This window comes from Mangifera indica, chromosome 4 (assembly GCF_011075055.1).
Source record: "Mangifera indica cultivar Alphonso chromosome 4, CATAS_Mindica_2.1, whole genome shotgun sequence".
Lineage (NCBI taxonomy): Eukaryota > Viridiplantae > Streptophyta > Magnoliopsida > Sapindales > Anacardiaceae > Mangifera > Mangifera indica.
Window position 1 is genome coordinate 20,879,661 of NC_058140.1, and position 18,196 is coordinate 20,897,856.

Here is an 18,196-nt window from a genome sequence, read left to right on the forward strand (position 1 = left end):
TAATCACAGAATATTAACACTACAGAACGAACATGCTGCACACATTATATTATACACGTATGTTGGGATTTATAGTTTATACAATTGATTTTCAATTCCTCTTTTTTCCAACAAAATTCAGTTGTGGTTTAAAATTAGTGAGAGTTGTATCTGTTTCTTGTTGTGTTTTCCGAATTGATGGTGTGTGGTCTAACAAATCTGATCTCTGTAGATGATAGGAGTGATTGATTTCGAGGCTGCTTGGACCCTTTTTTATTTTATAACATTATTTAGGCAAGATGGTAGACTTTGCAAGTAAAATATTTTGAGACTTTATGGGAATATGCATATTTGATATGTGGGGTTTTAATATTTGTGGTGCATTTGACATTACTTATCTGGTTTGTGCCTAGCTTTCTGGTGTAGCTGAAATGGACCTAGAGTAATTAAACGAAGTAGAGATGAACTAACCTTGAATTAAAAATACTTGTTAGGATTTCTATTTGGTTAGTTTGTGATGCTAATTTTAAGTTCTTGGGGAAGATGGGGTTTCTTGCATACTAAGTTAGACCAATGATACCCAACTAGACTTCTCCAACCAAAACGTGTTCATTGAAGTACTTATTCAACCCAGACGTGTAATCGAATTGAGAAAATGAAAAGAGACAATTATGCAAGTCAATAGCCAAAGGATGTTACCAGAAGATACTTTTAATGTTGAAGGAAATTGCCTGTAGAGATGATGTAATAGCATAAGTATGAGTAGGGTTGCAATCAAGTCGAATTGAATATTACTTGGCTTGAGTTTGTTTCAATTGTATTTAGATAAAGCTCGGTCTTGTTGAGTTGGGAAGTTTGTGACTCCAGCTCAAGATAAGAATGACTTACTCAAGCTTGGTCAAACAAATTTTAGTTGAACTTTATAACTTATATGTTTAGGAAGTAAAATTTTAGGGTTGTAATAAATATTATATTTTAAACTTTTTGAAGTTTATTGATATTTTTTTTAAGTCATGTCGAAAGCTTTCGAGCTCATCAAATCAAACAATAGTAAGTTTGAGTTGTGTTTGAGAGCCAAACTCAAGTTGTTCAAGTTCAATCGATAATAATCAAGCTAACCCTTGGATCACGATCCAAGAGATGCTATACAATCCCTAGATATGTCACATTATTTGTCGTATATTATTTAAAGTTTCCATAGTACCAAGTTGGTGGCTTGCATATCCATTCTTCAATTCATGGTTAATGATTTTTTTTTGTCAATGTATGAACATGTTTTATATTAGTTTCTGGCTTCCTTAAATTGATTTTCATGTCTATATAGTTCAATTCGCTTCCATATGGACGGTTCAAAGCTGATTAAGAGTAAGCCTTTTTCAGTTATATGTTATTTACTCTCGGTTTGAATGAGTTAAACTCGAATTGAAGCTCTAACTTAATAGTTTAATTCAAGATCGATTTGTGACCTTTGATGAGATTGTTCATTCTAATGATATCACCATTTATCATGTTGATGCCTTGTGATAATACCATACACCAGTTTAAACTAGGTATTAAGAATTTTGAGCCGACTAGGCTCTGGCTTGGACGCCTAACACATGCCTTCACTCTGCGTTATTTAAATCCTTTAAAACATGGTTCAAAGATTCGCCTACAGCTCATGCAGATTCTCGCAAGATTTCATTGAATATTATGCTTCAAGTTTATAGATCAAAAGTCATAAACAAAAAATAACTGAATGGTGGGGCTTTTTTATTCCATCGAATATGCCAAAAGTATATGCGAAAATATGATACATTAAAAGACACTTTTGTCCTTGTCGCCTTATTTCGTTGGAATCAGTGGGCGCTCCACGTTTCCTCCGTTATCAACAACAAACAAGAAAAAAGTCAGATATTTCACTATCAAAATTTGTTGTCACCACCAGTCTTTCCACCTCATCTATTTTGGATAGCTTGCTTGGACTTAAGTTGGTTTAACATTTGGGAAATTTACAGGAAAGAACATGCCTTTGATCTTACGTGTTGAATTGATGAGGCACTCGAGGTGTTGGTACGATGACATCACGACTGGCTTTGATCAAGGAGAGATGATCCTTGATGGTTGAATCGAACAATCTGTTCTCGGGGTTTTCTGCATAGCAAGCATAGTAGCAACTCACACAGGCATGAGGCAATGCCATTGCAATCCGGGTCTGAAACATCAAAATTTTCACACTGAAATGCGTAAGTTAGAATAAATGGCATAAAAAGGATAGACAAAAGGGCAGCTAATTACCATGAGGTATCCCACAAAGAATGCGAGGAGGGAGACGGTGGCGGTGAATGGCAGGTGCACTTTGGCAGTCCAAGCGGCAACAACAATGACACATATAGAACCACTGCAGACTCCGGTGAGGAAGCAAAGAGCACTGGTCATGTCAGAGTCGACAATGCATTCCATTTCTTGCCTCTCAAAGAGCCCCCAGGTGTCTTGTGATGCCTTCACAAAGCCTTTTCCATATGCAGCTACCTGTATAGTGGCATTGATATTGCTATGAATATGGAATTAAACTGAAGCCATGGAAATTTGATATTGCTCTATAAATGACCAAAGTTTGACTAAAATGACAGGGAAAATTTAATAATATTGACTGCAATGGCAACAGCCCAAAATTTGGAATTGACAAGTCTTTATAAAATGACAACCAGCTTTTCAATACTCTTTCATTCAAAACTTTCAGAAACAGGTTTCTGAGAACTAAGCCACAATGAGAAGGACCTTCTAGCAAGAAGTCACACCCATGTTAACTTATGTTCTAGACAATAATGGAAACGTTTCAGTCATTTGAATTATCGAACTGCAACTGATAATAAAAAGGAAAATCTCTACAATCAAGTGATCAAATAGCAACATTGTTCAATTTGATATCAATACGTTAGTTCTGGTTTTTCCCGTTTTTGGTTGATGGACTCCGTACGAGATACTATAAGAAACTATATGCTACTTATAGACGTGCATGGTACAATACATGGCATGAAGAAAGACTAAGGAAAAACACTAAATATAATGGCTTATTAGCAACAATACCTGCACATATGCCCAGCCATTTCCATATCTGAAGATGGACTCCATAACTCTAAGACAGCAGTGTGCACATGAAAACATGAACTCATCTTCTCCCTCGAGTACATTTAAACCCCGGGCGACAATTCTCAAAGCTTCAATAGCTGGCACAAATAAAGAACCAAGACACGCACTTCCAAGATTCTTAGTCAAGGCTCTCTGGAAGCAAAATTGAGTACTAGGTTGCATTCCCCTGAGATAATACAAAGCAATCACTCTACTGACTGTTAGATTAACAACATTCCTCATTACTTCTGTAGTCCAGGCCAAGCTCAACACCAATGCAATGATGATTAAAGGAGGAACATAAAAATTCAAGGCTCCAACAACAGCTAAAATCCACAGAGACATCCATGTGAAACCAGCTCCAAGCATCCAATAAGTGGGTTGATTCAAATCTGGAAACTTTGAAACGGGTTGCAGCGATTTCATCAAAATCTTAGTACAAAATCCAATTCTCTGGTTAACCCAACAAGCATATAAGCCATTGCCAATTGCGAAGGCAATGAAGCAAACTCCAACTCCATCGGTGGGGGGCTTCTGGAAGCAAATTAGGAGAATTCCAACTGAAAGTGACATGAAGAACGAGCTCCATAGTATGAAATGAACCATGAATTGAGGCCAAACCGTGACAGCCTTTTGCCAAGCAAAAGCAAGAGTAATGCTTAAAAGAGATGCAGCTTCAACTTGTGGCAGAAAATACTGTAACACCCTTTTCTCTTTTCTTTTAGTAGAATCTGATGCCACTAATAGACCTTGAATTCCCTTGAATACAAGAAAACCCACTAGAGCAACAGCCGCCACCATATGAAGAACAAAAATAAACAGAGATGTCTTATTGGTGTACCTTCTTGAATTCAATGTTGTTAGTGATATCTGGTAAAAATAAAAAAATAAAACCCACCAAAAATTTCAGATTAATAACTTGAAAATTAAGCATTAACTAAGACTATACATGTAGAGACTTAACTTGAACAATACTCAAAAAAAGGGTAAGTGTAAAATTTACTTGAGAGGTTGGTGTTGGAGTAGAGCGAGGCTGAGAAGGAGTAGCAAATCTAGAAGCTGCAACTCTTGTAGGAGCTGCAACTCTCGTACGGCCACCATTGATAGCAATCCTTAATGGGTTTGTTGGGTTCAATGTTCTTAACATTGACGCATTAAACCCTCTTTGATCACCATGAATATTATTATCATTTTTCTCCACCACCACCTTTTCTTCTACAGACTCCGCATAACCCATCTCTCCTTTCTCCACATCTCTCACTTTCCCTTCTTCTTCTTCTTTTTCCTCTTCTTTATTCCCCTTTCCTTCTCTTTCTTCTCCTTCTTCTTTCTTCTGAATCTCTCTCTCTTCCACCTAACACACCCAAAAAAAAAAAAAACCTTGAAAGCTCATCAGTATGTAAACATAAATATTAATCAATAACATGGCATGAAGACATGCAAATGAATTTAAAATAGATGAGTTAAAATGGCTTATTATTTAGTTCTATCTTACAGGAGGGTCACTCCCAGGGGCACCCATGGCGGCGGTAATGACGTCAGGAAAGGGCGGCGATGGAGGTAGTAGTGGTGATGATGTGTGATATGTTATTGTTGTTGGATTTGATTTTGATTTTGGATTTCTTCAATAAATATTTTTCTTATTTTTCTGATGATGTTATGAATGTTACCGACTAAATGCCCTCTTCATACTTCGACTGCTACAATTTATTTATATATTAATTTTTTTCTTTTATTTTATTACAAAAACAGTATGGTAGGGCCCGGTTTTCAATGCCTTTTTCATTGTCAAAAAGTTTGAAAATTGAATATTCTATTGAAGTTTATAATTTAGTTTTGTAGATAGAATTCACAATTAACTACTGGTAAAATAATATTTTTTTATTTAATAATAAATAATATAATATTATTTTAATAATTATTCTAAATTAAATCATTATTTTGTTAAAAAATTAAATTGAGTCGAATTTTTTAACTTAAATTTAATTTAGTTTCAAAAAATGAGTTAATTTTTTTGATTGAATATAATTCAAGTTTAAATTAAATAAATTTAAATAGAATAAATTTGGCATGGTGGTATGTGCTTTTGGAAAATTGATAGAGTGAAAAAGAAAAATGGTGGCATGAATTTTCCAAAAGTGAAAAAAAGAAGAGAAGTGAAATGGGAAAAGGATCTAAAAATTTTCTAGGGAAAGAAAAAGATGAGGAAAATAAGGTTAAGCATCGTATTACATTACATCATTCTGACTTCCTAGATAATTCGCAGGCCGTGTAGGACGGCGCTACAACCTCCCCCTGTTGCTTCAAACAATAATTACAAATTAACCAAGGCTTGGTCAAAGGTCGGTCTTGGATTTTATTCGTCGGATCAATGGTTAGATCATTTACATTTTATTATACCCACTTGGGCGTATCAGTGTGAGTTGTCAAACATGGGGGAGGACAAAGTTGTCGTGCCAAAGCTTAGGGTCGTACTGAATATACTTTATCATTAATGGCTTTCAAATTATTTAAACAAAGAGCAAGTGGGGGCTATAGACATAGAGCTTGAGGATGGAATAAATAACGGGGCCAAGTGAAATTACTAGAAAGCCCATGAATATTAAATGAATTACAGATATCCCCAAAGCGAATTAAAAATTGTTAATGGTATAAACAAACGTATAAATATTATCATATCATTGTGTATTTAAATAAATTTAATTAAAATAAAAAGTTACATGCTAATATTCAATTATATAATAATTTTGATAATATTTGTATCTATTATTCATTATAAATAACCGCTGCTAGAATTTTAGAATGGTTGCTTTCAAAGACTTCAAAAAATTATATTCACACATTAAATTCATCCACCACAACACAGTTGATGCGTATTTCAGTGATCCATGAAACAATATAAAGGAGATTCTGATCCTTGTCATCAGAATAAAATATATGAAGAAATTAAGATACCACTAAAGCAAGAAGATTTAGGTATTGATGATGATGCTGGCTATTGATAAAGAATAATACCATATGTGCTAATGAAATGAAAAAGTTTACATTCCTTTCATTTCCAACGCTGCAGAATATATAATAGATAATTTATTATGTGTTTAGATATAATTTTAATAATTTAAAACTTCTAACATTTAAAAGTTTAGGAGATATGCAAAGGAAAATACCAATTCAAAAAAAGCTGAGAAAGAGACAACTTGAAATATATTTAATCCTCCTTTTGTCTCGTCCCCAACTGAGGATTTTAACCATATGAGATCTTGTTTAGAGGAATGATTGTATCCTCCATGGTAGGTGACAGGACGGAGAGGAAAAGCTTCTTACTGCGGAGTTTGAACGTTGGATGGGATCGAGGTTTTCTGTAAAGAGACAAAATGGAATGGGTCACATGCATGGAAAGCTGAAATCAAAACAGCATATTTTGGATTCAAATGATGAGTGATGGACGTGACTCTTCTTTTGTTAAAAAAGTGGATGAGTTTGGGCCACTCCATCCTGTCCATAGCTTTTATCAAACATTCATAGGCAGCAACATGGTAAGAATAAGAAGTATTATGTAGTGACAATTCGAATTCTGCAATGGGTTGTCACCACAACCTTTCCTAGCCGCTCCTTCTTGGTAGCTGGTTGCTTTGCCTTCTTGCTTCTTCCTTGCCGCTCCTTTGCACGTTTACTCCATGTTTGTTACCGTGCACTAGTATAAATTTGTAATGTACAGTGTAGATGTTGAAATAGACAGATAAATACAGTGAGACTCTTTCAGAGACTGATCCCAGGCTTTAAAGCCATCTATTGTCAGCGGGTTACATAAAATTTTGCGTTTTTGTGTTACTCAATTTGCATTTCATTCCTGTTTGCCATCCAGGTTTCACAAATTTTCATAACAAGAAGCCTCATTTATTAAAACAACGATATGATAAAAAAAACTGTTGGACTTTGTTCCATTCTGTTCAATCTGTTATATATATTATCTCAACTTTAAAACTTCGGTTACCAACCAAGTCAAAGCAACAAGATTCTAAGCTTCACAGATGAGTCCAAAAAAATAATAATAATAGTAAGTGAGAAAAATAAACACAAGGATTAAGAACACGTTACAACAGGAACTGGGTTTAGTTTGTATTTCCCGGAAAGTTTTATAACTAAGCTTATTAGGAGTCTAATTTTTCATCCTTCTTGTTTCCAGTAGACCCAGTAGATGTTTTAACGATACCTAGTTGGCCACCTTCCTTGTTCGCAAGAGTAGCTGCCTTCATCTCGTTGCAGTGATTTATGAATTTGGTCAGTTCCTAAAATCATCAGATAAGATAAGGCAATGCTGTTAACAATATGAATGAGTCAATATGAATCAAAACAAGTGATCATAATTGAGCACAAAATGTTAATCCACTGTTTATAGTCATCTTTTGGAACCTGTTAAGTCAGTTACTGCAATACGAAGTTAATGACATTACACAGTTAATAATTGATTATCTTGCAAAGTAAGAAAAAAAAATAGCATCAAAGCAATGACAAATGCATTAAACAAAGCTCAGCTCTATTGACCAAAAAAAATAACAATGCTACAAGAGTCAGTCATGCTTCAAGGTACTTCTTAATGCAATGTTTTCAGATAAGTGTTCTATATTAGGTGCCTAACATATATAATACTTGAAAAATTGAAACTGCAAAAATCTAATAATACCCACACTACAGAATGATTTCTAGCTGCAGAATCTTTCCATCCTTTTTTCAAGTAGATATAAGAAAGATATTACATAGGAAAAGATCCAGAAATCTTTCCTACTGAGCCCATTTTGTAAGCCATCTAATGCCTTCAAACTAACTAGTCCCTCCTTGCCTTAGCACTAATTATGGAAAGTATGAAACTGAGAACAATATATATTAACATATTAGATCTAATGTGCTAATAAAGTGCAGTTAGGGACATTACATATTACAAAAGAAACTGAAAATCAACTGGTGATTCCCACTCAAACCAGAAAAAATTGGTCTTGATATGATGGGGTTGCAAAATCTAATCCAGTCGAATCTAACAATGAAACTAACATCTCTTTTGCTAGTAAATATGCTCCATTTGCGATCAAATTTGCGAGTGAGAACAATTTTTCATCCACAAATAGCAAATTTTAAATTATGGATGTAAAAATCCTCTTTGATACCTCCTAAATAATTGTCTGCACAAATTACACAAACTTTGCCAAAGAAACTATGATTGAATATGGTTACATGACCTAAATTTCCCAGTAAAAAATTCTGCCACCATCCCTTTGGCCCAAACATGAACTACCGAAATACCCCTAAATTTCCAGAGTGCAGAGAAGACACTGAATACCCTCTGTCCCATCCACCAAATTCAGAGAAGAAACTTCTCAATTTATACAGAAAGAAGAAACATAAAGAGAAAATGCTCCAACCAAGACCCTTATTTCCAATAAAATTAACTTCAGCAAACAGACCAGAATACCATAACATTTATAATAAAACCACACAAATCATCGGCCAACTGAGTAATCATCAACTTATCCAACCTGCTTAACAACGAAAAAGATCTAAATGAAAAAAAATAGAGCCCCGATCCAAATCATTCTTCACAATAGAATACTCTCAAATACCCATAACAACAATGCCATCATTGTCAAATGGCCTCAGTCCTAGACATAGTGTCTAACAGAGCCGAATATCAAGTAAACTAGTAAAGTAACAGCTAACATATACATACTAAAATTGGACCAATAATTATAGCTTAAATCAGTATCTAATACTTAAAAATGCTTATACCAAAGCAGGGTCATCACCCTTCTTTACAAAAGAGTAGCTTCTTAACTAAAAAAGTAATCGGTGATACTAAAAAATAAGACATTTTAACACAAAATATTTATCAAAACTCTACAACTGCCTATACTTAAAAATACAGAAAATAAAACTTAACGAGATAAAAAATAAAGAGTTTCTATAGTAAAGCCACAACAAAGAGGGTGAAAAATGAAACATACCCTATCAGTATCCATGTCTTTTGTAATCTTTGAAGGCTTCACAACTCTCTTCCCTTCATAAATAAACATAAAATAAATCCTTACATTAACCCAAAAGATAAAACATACAGAGAGTAGTAGATAAGGAACATCGACAACTTACCTTTGCGAATATGAACGGATTTTCCATGGCGGTTGGGAGGCATTACCTTCTTGTTTTGTTTGCCTTTGAATAGGTTCCCTTTCTGCGTCATCACTTTCAGACTCTGAATGTGGCTGCTGTTTGGTGATTCAGGCTCAGCCCTATAAATTCTTTGGCCTAGGGTTGCCGCGCACTATGAATTTTTATATTAAAATGTTATTTATTAGATTAATTTAATAAAAAATTATTAAAATATTTTTATTATTACTTTTTTATTTAATAAATTCATATAGGATATTAACTAAAATAAGTTTTGTTTAAATACTTTTACCCAAACTCTTCTTACCGTTACTTTTTTTAAAGTAAATTCGTTGTTTATTTTAATAATATTATTTTTCTTTAGTATACTTTTATGTCTATCGTGTTTTTTTTAGATACAAAATAGTATATTATCATATTGAATATAAGATAATTTCATAATTTATATAATAATAAATTAAAATTTTTGTTGAAAACTTATTATAAAAACTTTCACTAATAAAAGTATAAAACTTTGAATATTGATTTCTAAGAGAGATTTGATTTTATTTATTTATTTAGTTATCTATCATATTAGTTATATAGACAGTAAATATCTATTGTATTAATTAAAATGGAACAAGTGCTAATGTTATATCAAAATGGAAAGCAGAAACACGATTTTTTGGAAACAGAGTGCCAATGCAAGTGTAAGTGCAAATGCGAATACAAATGTGAAGTATGAGTGCGTGCAAAAGAAATATATACATTCTCGCATTCATATTTTTATATAAATACTTTTATATAAAATCATGAATGCGCTTGGATACATATTTTTATATAAAAATATTTGTATAAATATTTTTTCTATAAAGTGAAAGAAATGAATGTATTCTCACATGCATGCACGCACGCATTCACGTGCCACATTTATATTCGCACATTTGTATTTGCACTAGCACTCGTATTTTGCACTCATACTCGTACTTGCATTTTGAACTTATACTTTACACTCATATTTGTATTCGCACTCAGTTTTCAGAAAATCATATTTCTACTTTTCGTTTCGATCTAACATCATAATTTGTTTTGTTTTGACTAATACAATAAATATTCATTGTCTACACAACTAATGTAATTAGTAACTAAATAAATAAACAAAATTAAACATTTCTTAGAAATCAACATTTAAACTTCAAAAATTAACATTCAAAGTTTTAAACTTTTATTCGTGAAAGTTTCCACAACAGGTTTTCAAAAAAAGTTTTGATTTATTATGATATAAATTGTTAAACTATCTTGTGTTCAATGTGACGATGTGTTGTTGGAGTATATCACTGTTGGCTATGTCGAGAAAGAACACAACCAAAGAAAAGATATACTAAAGAAAAAAAGGTATTATTAAAACAAATGATGAATTTTCTTAGAAAAGTAATTGTATCAAAAGTTTGCTTAAAAACATTTAGACGATAATTTTTTTATCTATTTTAATTAATATCCCTTTAAAATAAAATAATGCGAGTTTAATTTGAAAAAAGTAGTGGAAAAATTTAGTATAAATTAGTTTTATCAATAGATCTACCTATTATAATGCAAAACAAGGTTAGATTCAATTGAATTATTTAAGTTAAATTTAAGTTTGGTTTCAATAAATCGAATTTAAATTTAATATTTATTAAAAAATTTTAAAAATAAATTAAATTTGAATTAATTTAAACATTTAAATTTGAATAAATTCAAATAAAATATAAAATAATTATTTTGAGTCAAATTTAAACCTTAACTCGTAAATATTAAGTTCAATATTCTTGATATGAGTCTTCTTAGGCTTAATTCAGATTAAATCCAGTAATAGGGATTGATAGCCGTTTTTTTTGTAAACCCCACATGAAATGGTTATTTAATTAATAACCCATCCATGCCAACAGGGATTGTTGCCCAATTAGTAATAATATCATTGGTCCATCTTGCCTGCTCCGCTCTCCAATATTCTGACCAACCCACAAATTTTCTGCATTAAATTTTGGAAAATGTCAACATTTGGCAACACAAGTTGTACAATTTTTACCATGTCAAACTTGCCAGCATCAGCAGCTTTCAAAGTCAGTAAGTTACATCACGTTATTGCTTTCAGCTTTGCTTGTAACATTTGTCGGAAATTGTCAATCATATAATATAGTAATTATCTAATTCAGTGTTTGAACTGGTTCAATCAGGAGCCGATAGTTAGTCTGATTCAGATCTATGCATTATTTTAATTTAAAAAAAAAAAAAAGAATACTTTATTTTTATCTTGTATTATATCCCAGTTTAACAGTCAGTCGAATCGGTTGGACAGGATGGACCGGATCAGCCACTTGACCTGGTCAGTAACAACAAGGATAAGTAACTGGAAAGTGAGTAACCTTGCTTGTAAATTTGATAATTGAAGTTCATTTGGTCATAATTCTAAGCATGTCGATCATTGGAGAGGCAATTCTGTCTGTCACCGTTGAGATGCTGATCCAGAAGTTGGTTTCAGAGGTGGTTGTGCAGTTTGGACGCCAGGAGCAGATCCATGATGATCTCAAGAAGTGGGAAAAGACATTGAAGAAGATTCAGGCGGTGCTTGACGATGCAGATGAGAAACAGATGACGAACCGATTGGTTAAGATATGGTTGAGTGAGCTCCAGGACTTGGCTTATGACTTGGAAGATATCCTGGATGAGTTAGCCACTGAGGCTTTGCGCAGGAAGTTGTTGCTTCTTCAACCTCAACCTCAACCCACCACCACCAGTAAGCTACGAAAACTGATTCCCAATTTCTTCACAGGTTTCAGTCCACGATCTGTCAAGTTCAGTAACATGATGGCGTCCAAAATAAAGGAGATCACGGCCAGATTACAAAATATTGCAGCTGAAAAAGATAGCCTGGAGTTGAGGAAGAATTCGGAAGGAGGGTCAAAGAAAATCAGGGAAAGACTACCCACCACCTCTCTGGTCAATGAAGCCAAAGTTTTTGGCAGGGAAAAAGATAAGGAGGTAATCGTTGAATTATTGTTGAATGTTGATTCATGTAATGATTATGTTGTTGGAGTCTCTGTCATTCCTATCACTGGGATGGGCGGCTTGGGCAAGACCACGCTTGCTAAACTTGTCTATAATGATAAAAGAGTAGAAAATCATTTTGATCATAAAGTATGGATTCATGTTTCCGAGGCTTTTGATGCAATTAGAGTCACAAAAACAATTCTACAGTCCATTGATGCTCCCATGTCAGATGATGGGAATTACGTTTTAAGCTTCCTTCATTTTAATGATCTAGACAATCTTCAGGTCCAACTGAAAAGAAAACTCTCTGGTAAGAAGTTGTTGCTTGTTTTGGATGATGTCTGGACACAAAATTATAATGATTGGACTGCTTTATGTAGTCCATTTGAAAGCTGTTCTCCAGGAAGTAAGATTGTCGTCACAACTCGCAATCAAGGTGTTTCATCTATGATAAAAACTGGTGCAGAATACTCATTAGATAAGCTGTCAGATTTGGACTGTTTGCAAGTTTTTGCTCAGCACTCATTGGAAACAAAAGACTCTAGTGTTCATGATCATCAAGACTTGAAAGAAATTGGTGAGAAGATAGTTAAAAAGTGTGATGGATTGCCTTTGGCAGCCAAAACTCTCGGTGGCTTATTACGTGGTAAATATGATGTCAATGATTGGAGAGATATTCTGAATAGCAAAATATGGGATATATCAGAAGATGAAGGTGACATTATGCCGGCTCTCAAAGTAAGCTACTGTCATCTTCCCCCACGCCTGAAACAATGCTTTGCATACTGCTCCTTGTTCCCAAAGGGCTATGAATTTCAAGAGCAGAAGATGGTTTTATTATGGATGGCTGAAGGTTTCTTGGATGGTGCAAATGGTGCGGACAAAATGGAAGACTTGGGTTGCAAATACTTTCGTGAGTTGAAGTCAAGATCTTTCTTTCAAAAATCAAACTCCAATCAGTCATTGCTTGTGATGCATGACCTAATCCATGATCTTGCACAATGGGCTGCTGGAAAAACATACTTGAGAATGGAGGGTGTGCCCCAGGGTGATAATACAATTTTGTTTTCTAATAATCTTCGCCATTTATCATGCACAGGAGACTCTTTGGATGGCTTGGAAAAGCTTGAAGCATCGGATTCTGTCAAATTTTTAAGAACTTTCTTACCACTCACGGTGAAAAAAGAAGATCGCTCTGAAGCCAGCCGTAAACGTTTTTTTCGTTTTAATTATGTAAAGGAGCGTTTAGCTTCTAAAGAAACCCTTCCTGTCAGTCTTAAAATCTTTTATCAAATATTGCAGAAGTCACAACATTTAAGGGTTTTGTCTTTTCATAAATACTGTGTCAAAGTGCTACCAGATGAAGTTGGAGGTTTTAAGTATCTACGGTATCTTGATCTTTCTTATATTGATATTAAAAGTTTGCCTGAATCAGTTAGCACCATGTACAATTTACAATCACTTTTGTTAGAGGGTTGTGCTTCTCTAAGGAAATTGTGTAGAGATATGGGGAATCTAATCAATTTGCGACACCTGAACATTCTCAAAGTAAATTCATTAGAGCATATGCCTCACAGGATTGGAAAATTAACAAGTCTCCAAACGCTGCCTAAGTTTGTTTTGGGCAAAGACGTTGGCTCTGGGTTAGCAGAATTGAAGTCTTTAGCTCATCTAAAGGAAAAGCTTCACATTTCAGGATTGGAGAATGTACATGATGCTAATGATGCCAAGGAGGCTGATTTAAAGGGTAAGGAGAGCCTGAAAGTGCTTATTTTGGAATGGAGTAGTGGTACTGATGATTCGATGCAGACAGAAACTCAAATGCAAGTTCTGGACTTGCTAAAACCTTATCAGAAGTTGACAGAGCTCAGTGTTATTGGCTTCTGTGGTACAAAATTTCCAATATGGCTTGGAAATTCCACATTGACAAAACTAACAAGTCTAAGATTGGAGAATTGTGGCAATTGTGCTTGCTTGCCTTCTGTTGGGCATCTACCCCTTCTCAAGGAACTTGTTATCAAAGGAATGGTTCGAGTGAAGAGCGTTGGTCTAGAGTTCAATGGAAATGGTTGCTTGGTCCCTTTTGCCTCACTTGAGACTCTTTACTTTCAGGACATGAAACAATGGGAAGACTGGATTCCTTTTGCACCGGGTCAAGAGGTTGATGGGTTTCCTAGCCTCCAAAAGCTTTGTATTGTACGGTGTTCAAAACTAAATGGTGAATTGCCAAAACGTCTTCCAAAATTGGAAAAGCTTGTCATTGAAGACTGCAAGCAATTGTCGGTGTCAGTTCCAATTTCTCCGGTACTCAGCAAATTAGAGATTTATGGATGCAATGAGGTGGAATGGGAGATTGAAGATGTTGGTTCATTGAAGTCGGTAGAACTTGTTAATGTGTCAAAGCCTGTGTCCATTGGAGAGAGTTTTGTGCAAGGGGTACCAAAGCTAGAAGAACTGAGGATTTGTGGCTGCAAAGATGTAACATTTAAAGGAATGGACACACATGAAGATATTAGCTCACTTCATGGTCTTTCGATGGTGGAAGAGGTCGAACAAGAGCAACTACAAAAAAGGTTGCCCTGCAAACTTCAGACTCTGGAACTGAGGGATTGTGAGAACCTTGCAAAGCTACCACAAGCGCTGCATAATCTCAGTTCTCTTACCAATGTATCAATACAAAACTGCCCAAATCTTGCTTCTTTTCCAGAAGTAGTGGGCTTGCCTTCCCAGCTGAGATCCATTACCATTGAGAATTGCAAAGCATGGGGAGTAGAAGCATTGGTGCACGGCAGCGTGACGTCTCTTGAAAGTTTAAGCATTTCAGATTGTGAGTCCGTGAAATACATTGCAAGAGTCCAACTGCCTCCAAAGCTGAAGCGGCTGCACCTCGAATATTGCAATGAGTTGGAGACGTTAGTGAACAAAGATGCTTCCAAAATGCACGAGGAGAGTATTAACAGATGCAGCAGCAGTCCAAACGCCTCTGTGCTAGAGTACTTGAATATTAGAGGCTGCGAATCTCTTGCGTCCTTGTGGTCACACAGCGAGTTGCCATGTTCAATCAAGCACATTCAGGTCGATAATTGCCCCAACCTTGTTTCCTTCTCTCCAAATGGTAATCTGCCTACAGCTCTTGAATACCTTAGGATTCGGCAATGCTTAAAGCTGGAGCGGATAGCAGAAAAGGTGAATGATGACACATCTCTTCAGACATTTTGTATCGATGGCTGTCAAAATCTTAAACTGTTGCCGGATTGCCTGAACAAACTCAGCCGTCTTCAAACGATTGAAGTAATGGATTGTCCAAGTTTTATTAAATTTCCGGATGGAGGGTTGCCTAACAACCTCTCAACGCTTAACCTAACTGAGTGTGAGAAACTGGTGGCTCTGCCAAACGGCATGTGCCATCTTACCTCTCTCCAGGATTTGACAATAAAAAAATGTCCAGCCATTGCATCTTTTCCTGAAGATGGATTTCCCACCAACATTCGGTCACTGGAGATTAAGGATGCCGACATCTGCAAGCCATTGTTCAAGTGGGGATTGTATAGACTCACATCTCTATCTAAACTCAAAATCAGTGGAGGATATGATCTAGAATCCTTTCCGCAGGAGGAGATTGGAATGAAACTTCCTGCCTCTTTAGAAAGCCTGCAGATTGAAAATTTTCCGAATTTGGAAACCCTGTCCTCTTCGGTTCAAGACCTCACCTCATTAGAGCAACTACACCTCCTTCATTGTCCAAGACTCAAATACTTTCCAAAGAAGCTGCCCAGCTCAATTTATGATTTATATATCAATGGATGTCCTCTGCTGGAAGAAAAATGCAGAAAGAATGCCGAGTATTGGCCCATCATAGCCAAAGCCAAAGTAATCACAATGCCCTTAAGATAAATCAGGATGTATTGAACTCCAATAAAATTTATAAACCTTCAGGTACACCTCCGGGTAAGCCATTTTAAAATTAATATTCTAGTTCAGTTACTATATGGAATCTCCTTGAATTCTTATTCATCCTCTTTTCATCTGAACAGTCTACTTTAAAGATCTGTTCCTTCTCCTTGCATTTGGGATCGTAACATTTTCAAACAGTCAGGAATATGGACTCTATTGTTCTTGTAATTTCTGGTGGTGGGCCGCTGAGTTCCAAGGTAATAAGGTTTCATTTTTATCCTCATGGAATGTGTAATAGAGTAAACCTCAGGTTATTTAGCTAAATAAGGCGGCCTATTTAACCAAGATGGAGCTCTGATGATTGTGGATGATAATTACAAGCTTTTGAAAGCTCTAGCAAATTACTTTCCCTTGATGGTTTTCAAGAGGGGTTGCAGAATCAGTGTGTTGTGATGTTTACTCAGTGTATTCTTAAATAAATCACATTGCTGGAAATATAATCTTGGTTGATTTCTTCCCAATTCATGCTGTTTGTAATAGTATGTCTCATTGGTGATCTTGACATCGAAACACAAGCAGGAGAACAATAAACAACAAAAAATACAATATGATACGAAAAACCACCGTCAAATTATATCAATGTTCAAGTATTGGATTGAAAGAAATATCCTTAAGGTTTTTTTATTAATAATGATCGATAAAATGAATAATAACTTCACACTTTAAATAGTTTTTTTGGAAAAATAATTAAATTGCCCCAAAGATAAGGGGGCAAAACCGGTTATAGGAGTTGCCCAGATATTAAGATGACACACGAAAGACATTACGGGATGAGATTCTATCTCAACTATCTTCACTAGAGATGTAGTAAGTACTAATTTGTTAAACATTAATATATGTATAATGTATAATAATAAAGTGCATTGAAAAAAAATAGTTTGTAGGATGATGTTAATCTTCCACTAGTTTTATCTTTGATTGAGAAAGATACAGACTGGTATGAGGATATCGTCTGATACATAGGAAAGTCGGATAGTTGATCTTCTTCGTCGACATCACCCTTGGCGTCTTCAGGAGATGTATCATCGAGTCCTCCTAACGTTAGTTCTCCGATCGTTGCTCCTCCTCCTATTGAGGCTCATGTTCAACCTTCTCCCACTGAGCCTTGTCCAATCAGCAACCCTGTTACGACCCTTGTCGAGGAGCATATATCATTGGAGCTCGTGCCTATGCCCCCTACCACTAAGCACATGTTAGATGATCCTCCTATCAATGGACCAGATTTCTCCATTCATTACTTTGATGTTGCATTGGCTCGATGGAGAAATCTTATCTTAGATCAACTCATTGATTTGGAGGCTAAAATGGAGGATAGGTTTAGTCGAATTGAGGATAAGATGACTCTTATAAAGGATAGACTGAGTCATACAACAAATACGATGACTCATACGGATGAGAGACGATCTCATTACCACACATATATTGTCCGATAAATAAAAAAAGTTAATAATTTACTAGATATTTCATCTATTTATATATGCAATCATATAAACTTTATCATAGTTATATATGTTGTTATAGTCTTCTCCGGCTATGACTCCAGCGTTACAGAAGGTATTATAAAGTTTTAAATTTTCAAAAATTTTAATAAGAACGATTGAAATAATTTATTATTCATTTTAACTGATGTATTATTTGTTTTGGTGTAGTATTTTCACACACTTCATGGTAAGATTGTCAAGAAGTGACCGCTTATTCGTAGCCCATACACGAATCCTTTGAAATCGCAAAGCCAATAAACGAGATTGATTATGTAGTTATCAATAGCCGAGCTGAAGGAAATTTTCAAGAAATGGTATGCAGAGCCGAATCTTTTTGAGAAACGTCATGTATATGACATAGGTGAAAGGACCAAAATTGCGTTTTGGGGTACACTCATGGATATATCCAGATGGTTGTCTACCAAGGTGAGTTCACTTGATTAATTAATTTACAAGAATTAGCCTGGAAGATCGTTCTGGGGCGTGATAACATTGTATTTGGGATT

The 18,196-nt window shown here is 35.1% G+C and overlaps 3 protein-coding genes across 6 annotated transcripts; 1 reads left to right on the plus strand and 2 right to left on the minus strand.

The window, feature by feature from the left end:
* Positions 1-1,710: 1,710 nt before the first annotated feature.
* Positions 1,711-4,770, minus strand: LOC123213129 (protein PNS1). 2 transcript variants are annotated; one of them, XM_044632488.1, is made up of 5 exons: positions 4,586-4,770; positions 4,094-4,444; positions 3,049-3,960; positions 2,257-2,490; positions 1,711-2,173 (listed from the first exon to the last, which is right to left on the minus strand). In XM_044632488.1, the coding sequence occupies exons 1-5, from the start codon at positions 4,610-4,612 to the stop codon at positions 1,997-1,999; spliced, it is 1,701 nt and encodes a 566-aa protein (XP_044488423.1). In that variant the 5' UTR covers positions 4,613-4,770; the 3' UTR covers positions 1,711-1,996. The 2 variants fall into 2 exon arrangements, with proteins under 2 accessions (XP_044488423.1, XP_044488424.1); XM_044632489.1 differs by having other exon boundaries at positions 1,711-2,195.
* Positions 4,771-7,034: 2,264 nt separating this feature from the next.
* Positions 7,035-9,399, minus strand: LOC123213252. The gene is made up of 3 exons (XM_044632645.1): positions 9,229-9,399; positions 9,087-9,139; positions 7,035-7,379 (listed from the first exon to the last, which is right to left on the minus strand). Exons 1-3 carry the CDS (start codon positions 9,317-9,319, stop codon positions 7,242-7,244), a joined length of 282 nt encoding a protein of 93 aa, XP_044488580.1. The 5' UTR covers positions 9,320-9,399; the 3' UTR covers positions 7,035-7,241.
* Positions 9,400-11,214: 1,815 nt separating this feature from the next.
* On the plus strand, positions 11,215-16,670 carry LOC123214535 (putative disease resistance RPP13-like protein 1). 3 transcript variants are annotated; one of them, XM_044634355.1, is made up of 2 exons: positions 11,215-11,327; positions 11,564-16,670. In XM_044634355.1, exon 2 carries the CDS (start codon positions 11,680-11,682, stop codon positions 16,147-16,149), a length of 4,470 nt encoding a protein of 1,489 aa, XP_044490290.1. In that variant the 5' UTR covers positions 11,215-11,327; positions 11,564-11,679; the 3' UTR covers positions 16,150-16,670. The 3 variants fall into 3 exon arrangements, 2 of the variants coding, with proteins under 2 accessions (XP_044490290.1, XP_044490289.1); XM_044634354.1 differs by lacking the exon at positions 11,215-11,327 and having other exon boundaries at positions 11,370-16,191; positions 16,290-16,670; XR_006501850.1 differs by lacking the exon at positions 11,215-11,327 and having other exon boundaries at positions 11,370-16,203; positions 16,290-16,670.
* The last annotated feature ends 1,526 nt before the right edge of the window (positions 16,671-18,196 follow it).

Bases quoted from the DNA above. Each gene is read 5' to 3' on its own strand.
- LOC123214535 (XM_044634355.1), top strand. From the start codon at position 11,680: ATGTCGATCATTGGAGAGGCAATTCTGTCTGTCACCGTTGAGATGCTG.
- LOC123213129 (XM_044632488.1), bottom strand. From the start codon at position 4,612: ATGGGTGCCCCTGGGAGTGACCCTCCT. The intron at 2,491-3,048 runs GTATTGTTGCTA...GCCACTATACAG, and splicing joins ATGGCTGGGCATATGTGCAG to GTAGCTGCATATGGAAAAGG. The intron at 2,174-2,256 runs GTAATTAGCTGC...TTGATGTTTCAG, and splicing joins TCTTTGTGGGATACCTCATG to ACCCGGATTGCAATGGCATT.
- LOC123213252 (XM_044632645.1), bottom strand. From the start codon at position 9,319: ATGACGCAGAAAGGGAACCTATTCAAAGGCAAACAAAACAAGAAGGTA. The intron at 9,140-9,228 runs GTAAGTTGTCGA...TTATTTATGAAG, and splicing joins ATCCGTTCATATTCGCAAAG to GGAAGAGAGTTGTGAAGCCT. The intron at 7,380-9,086 runs GTATGTTTCATT...TGATGATTTTAG, and splicing joins AAGACATGGATACTGATAGG to GAACTGACCAAATTCATAAA.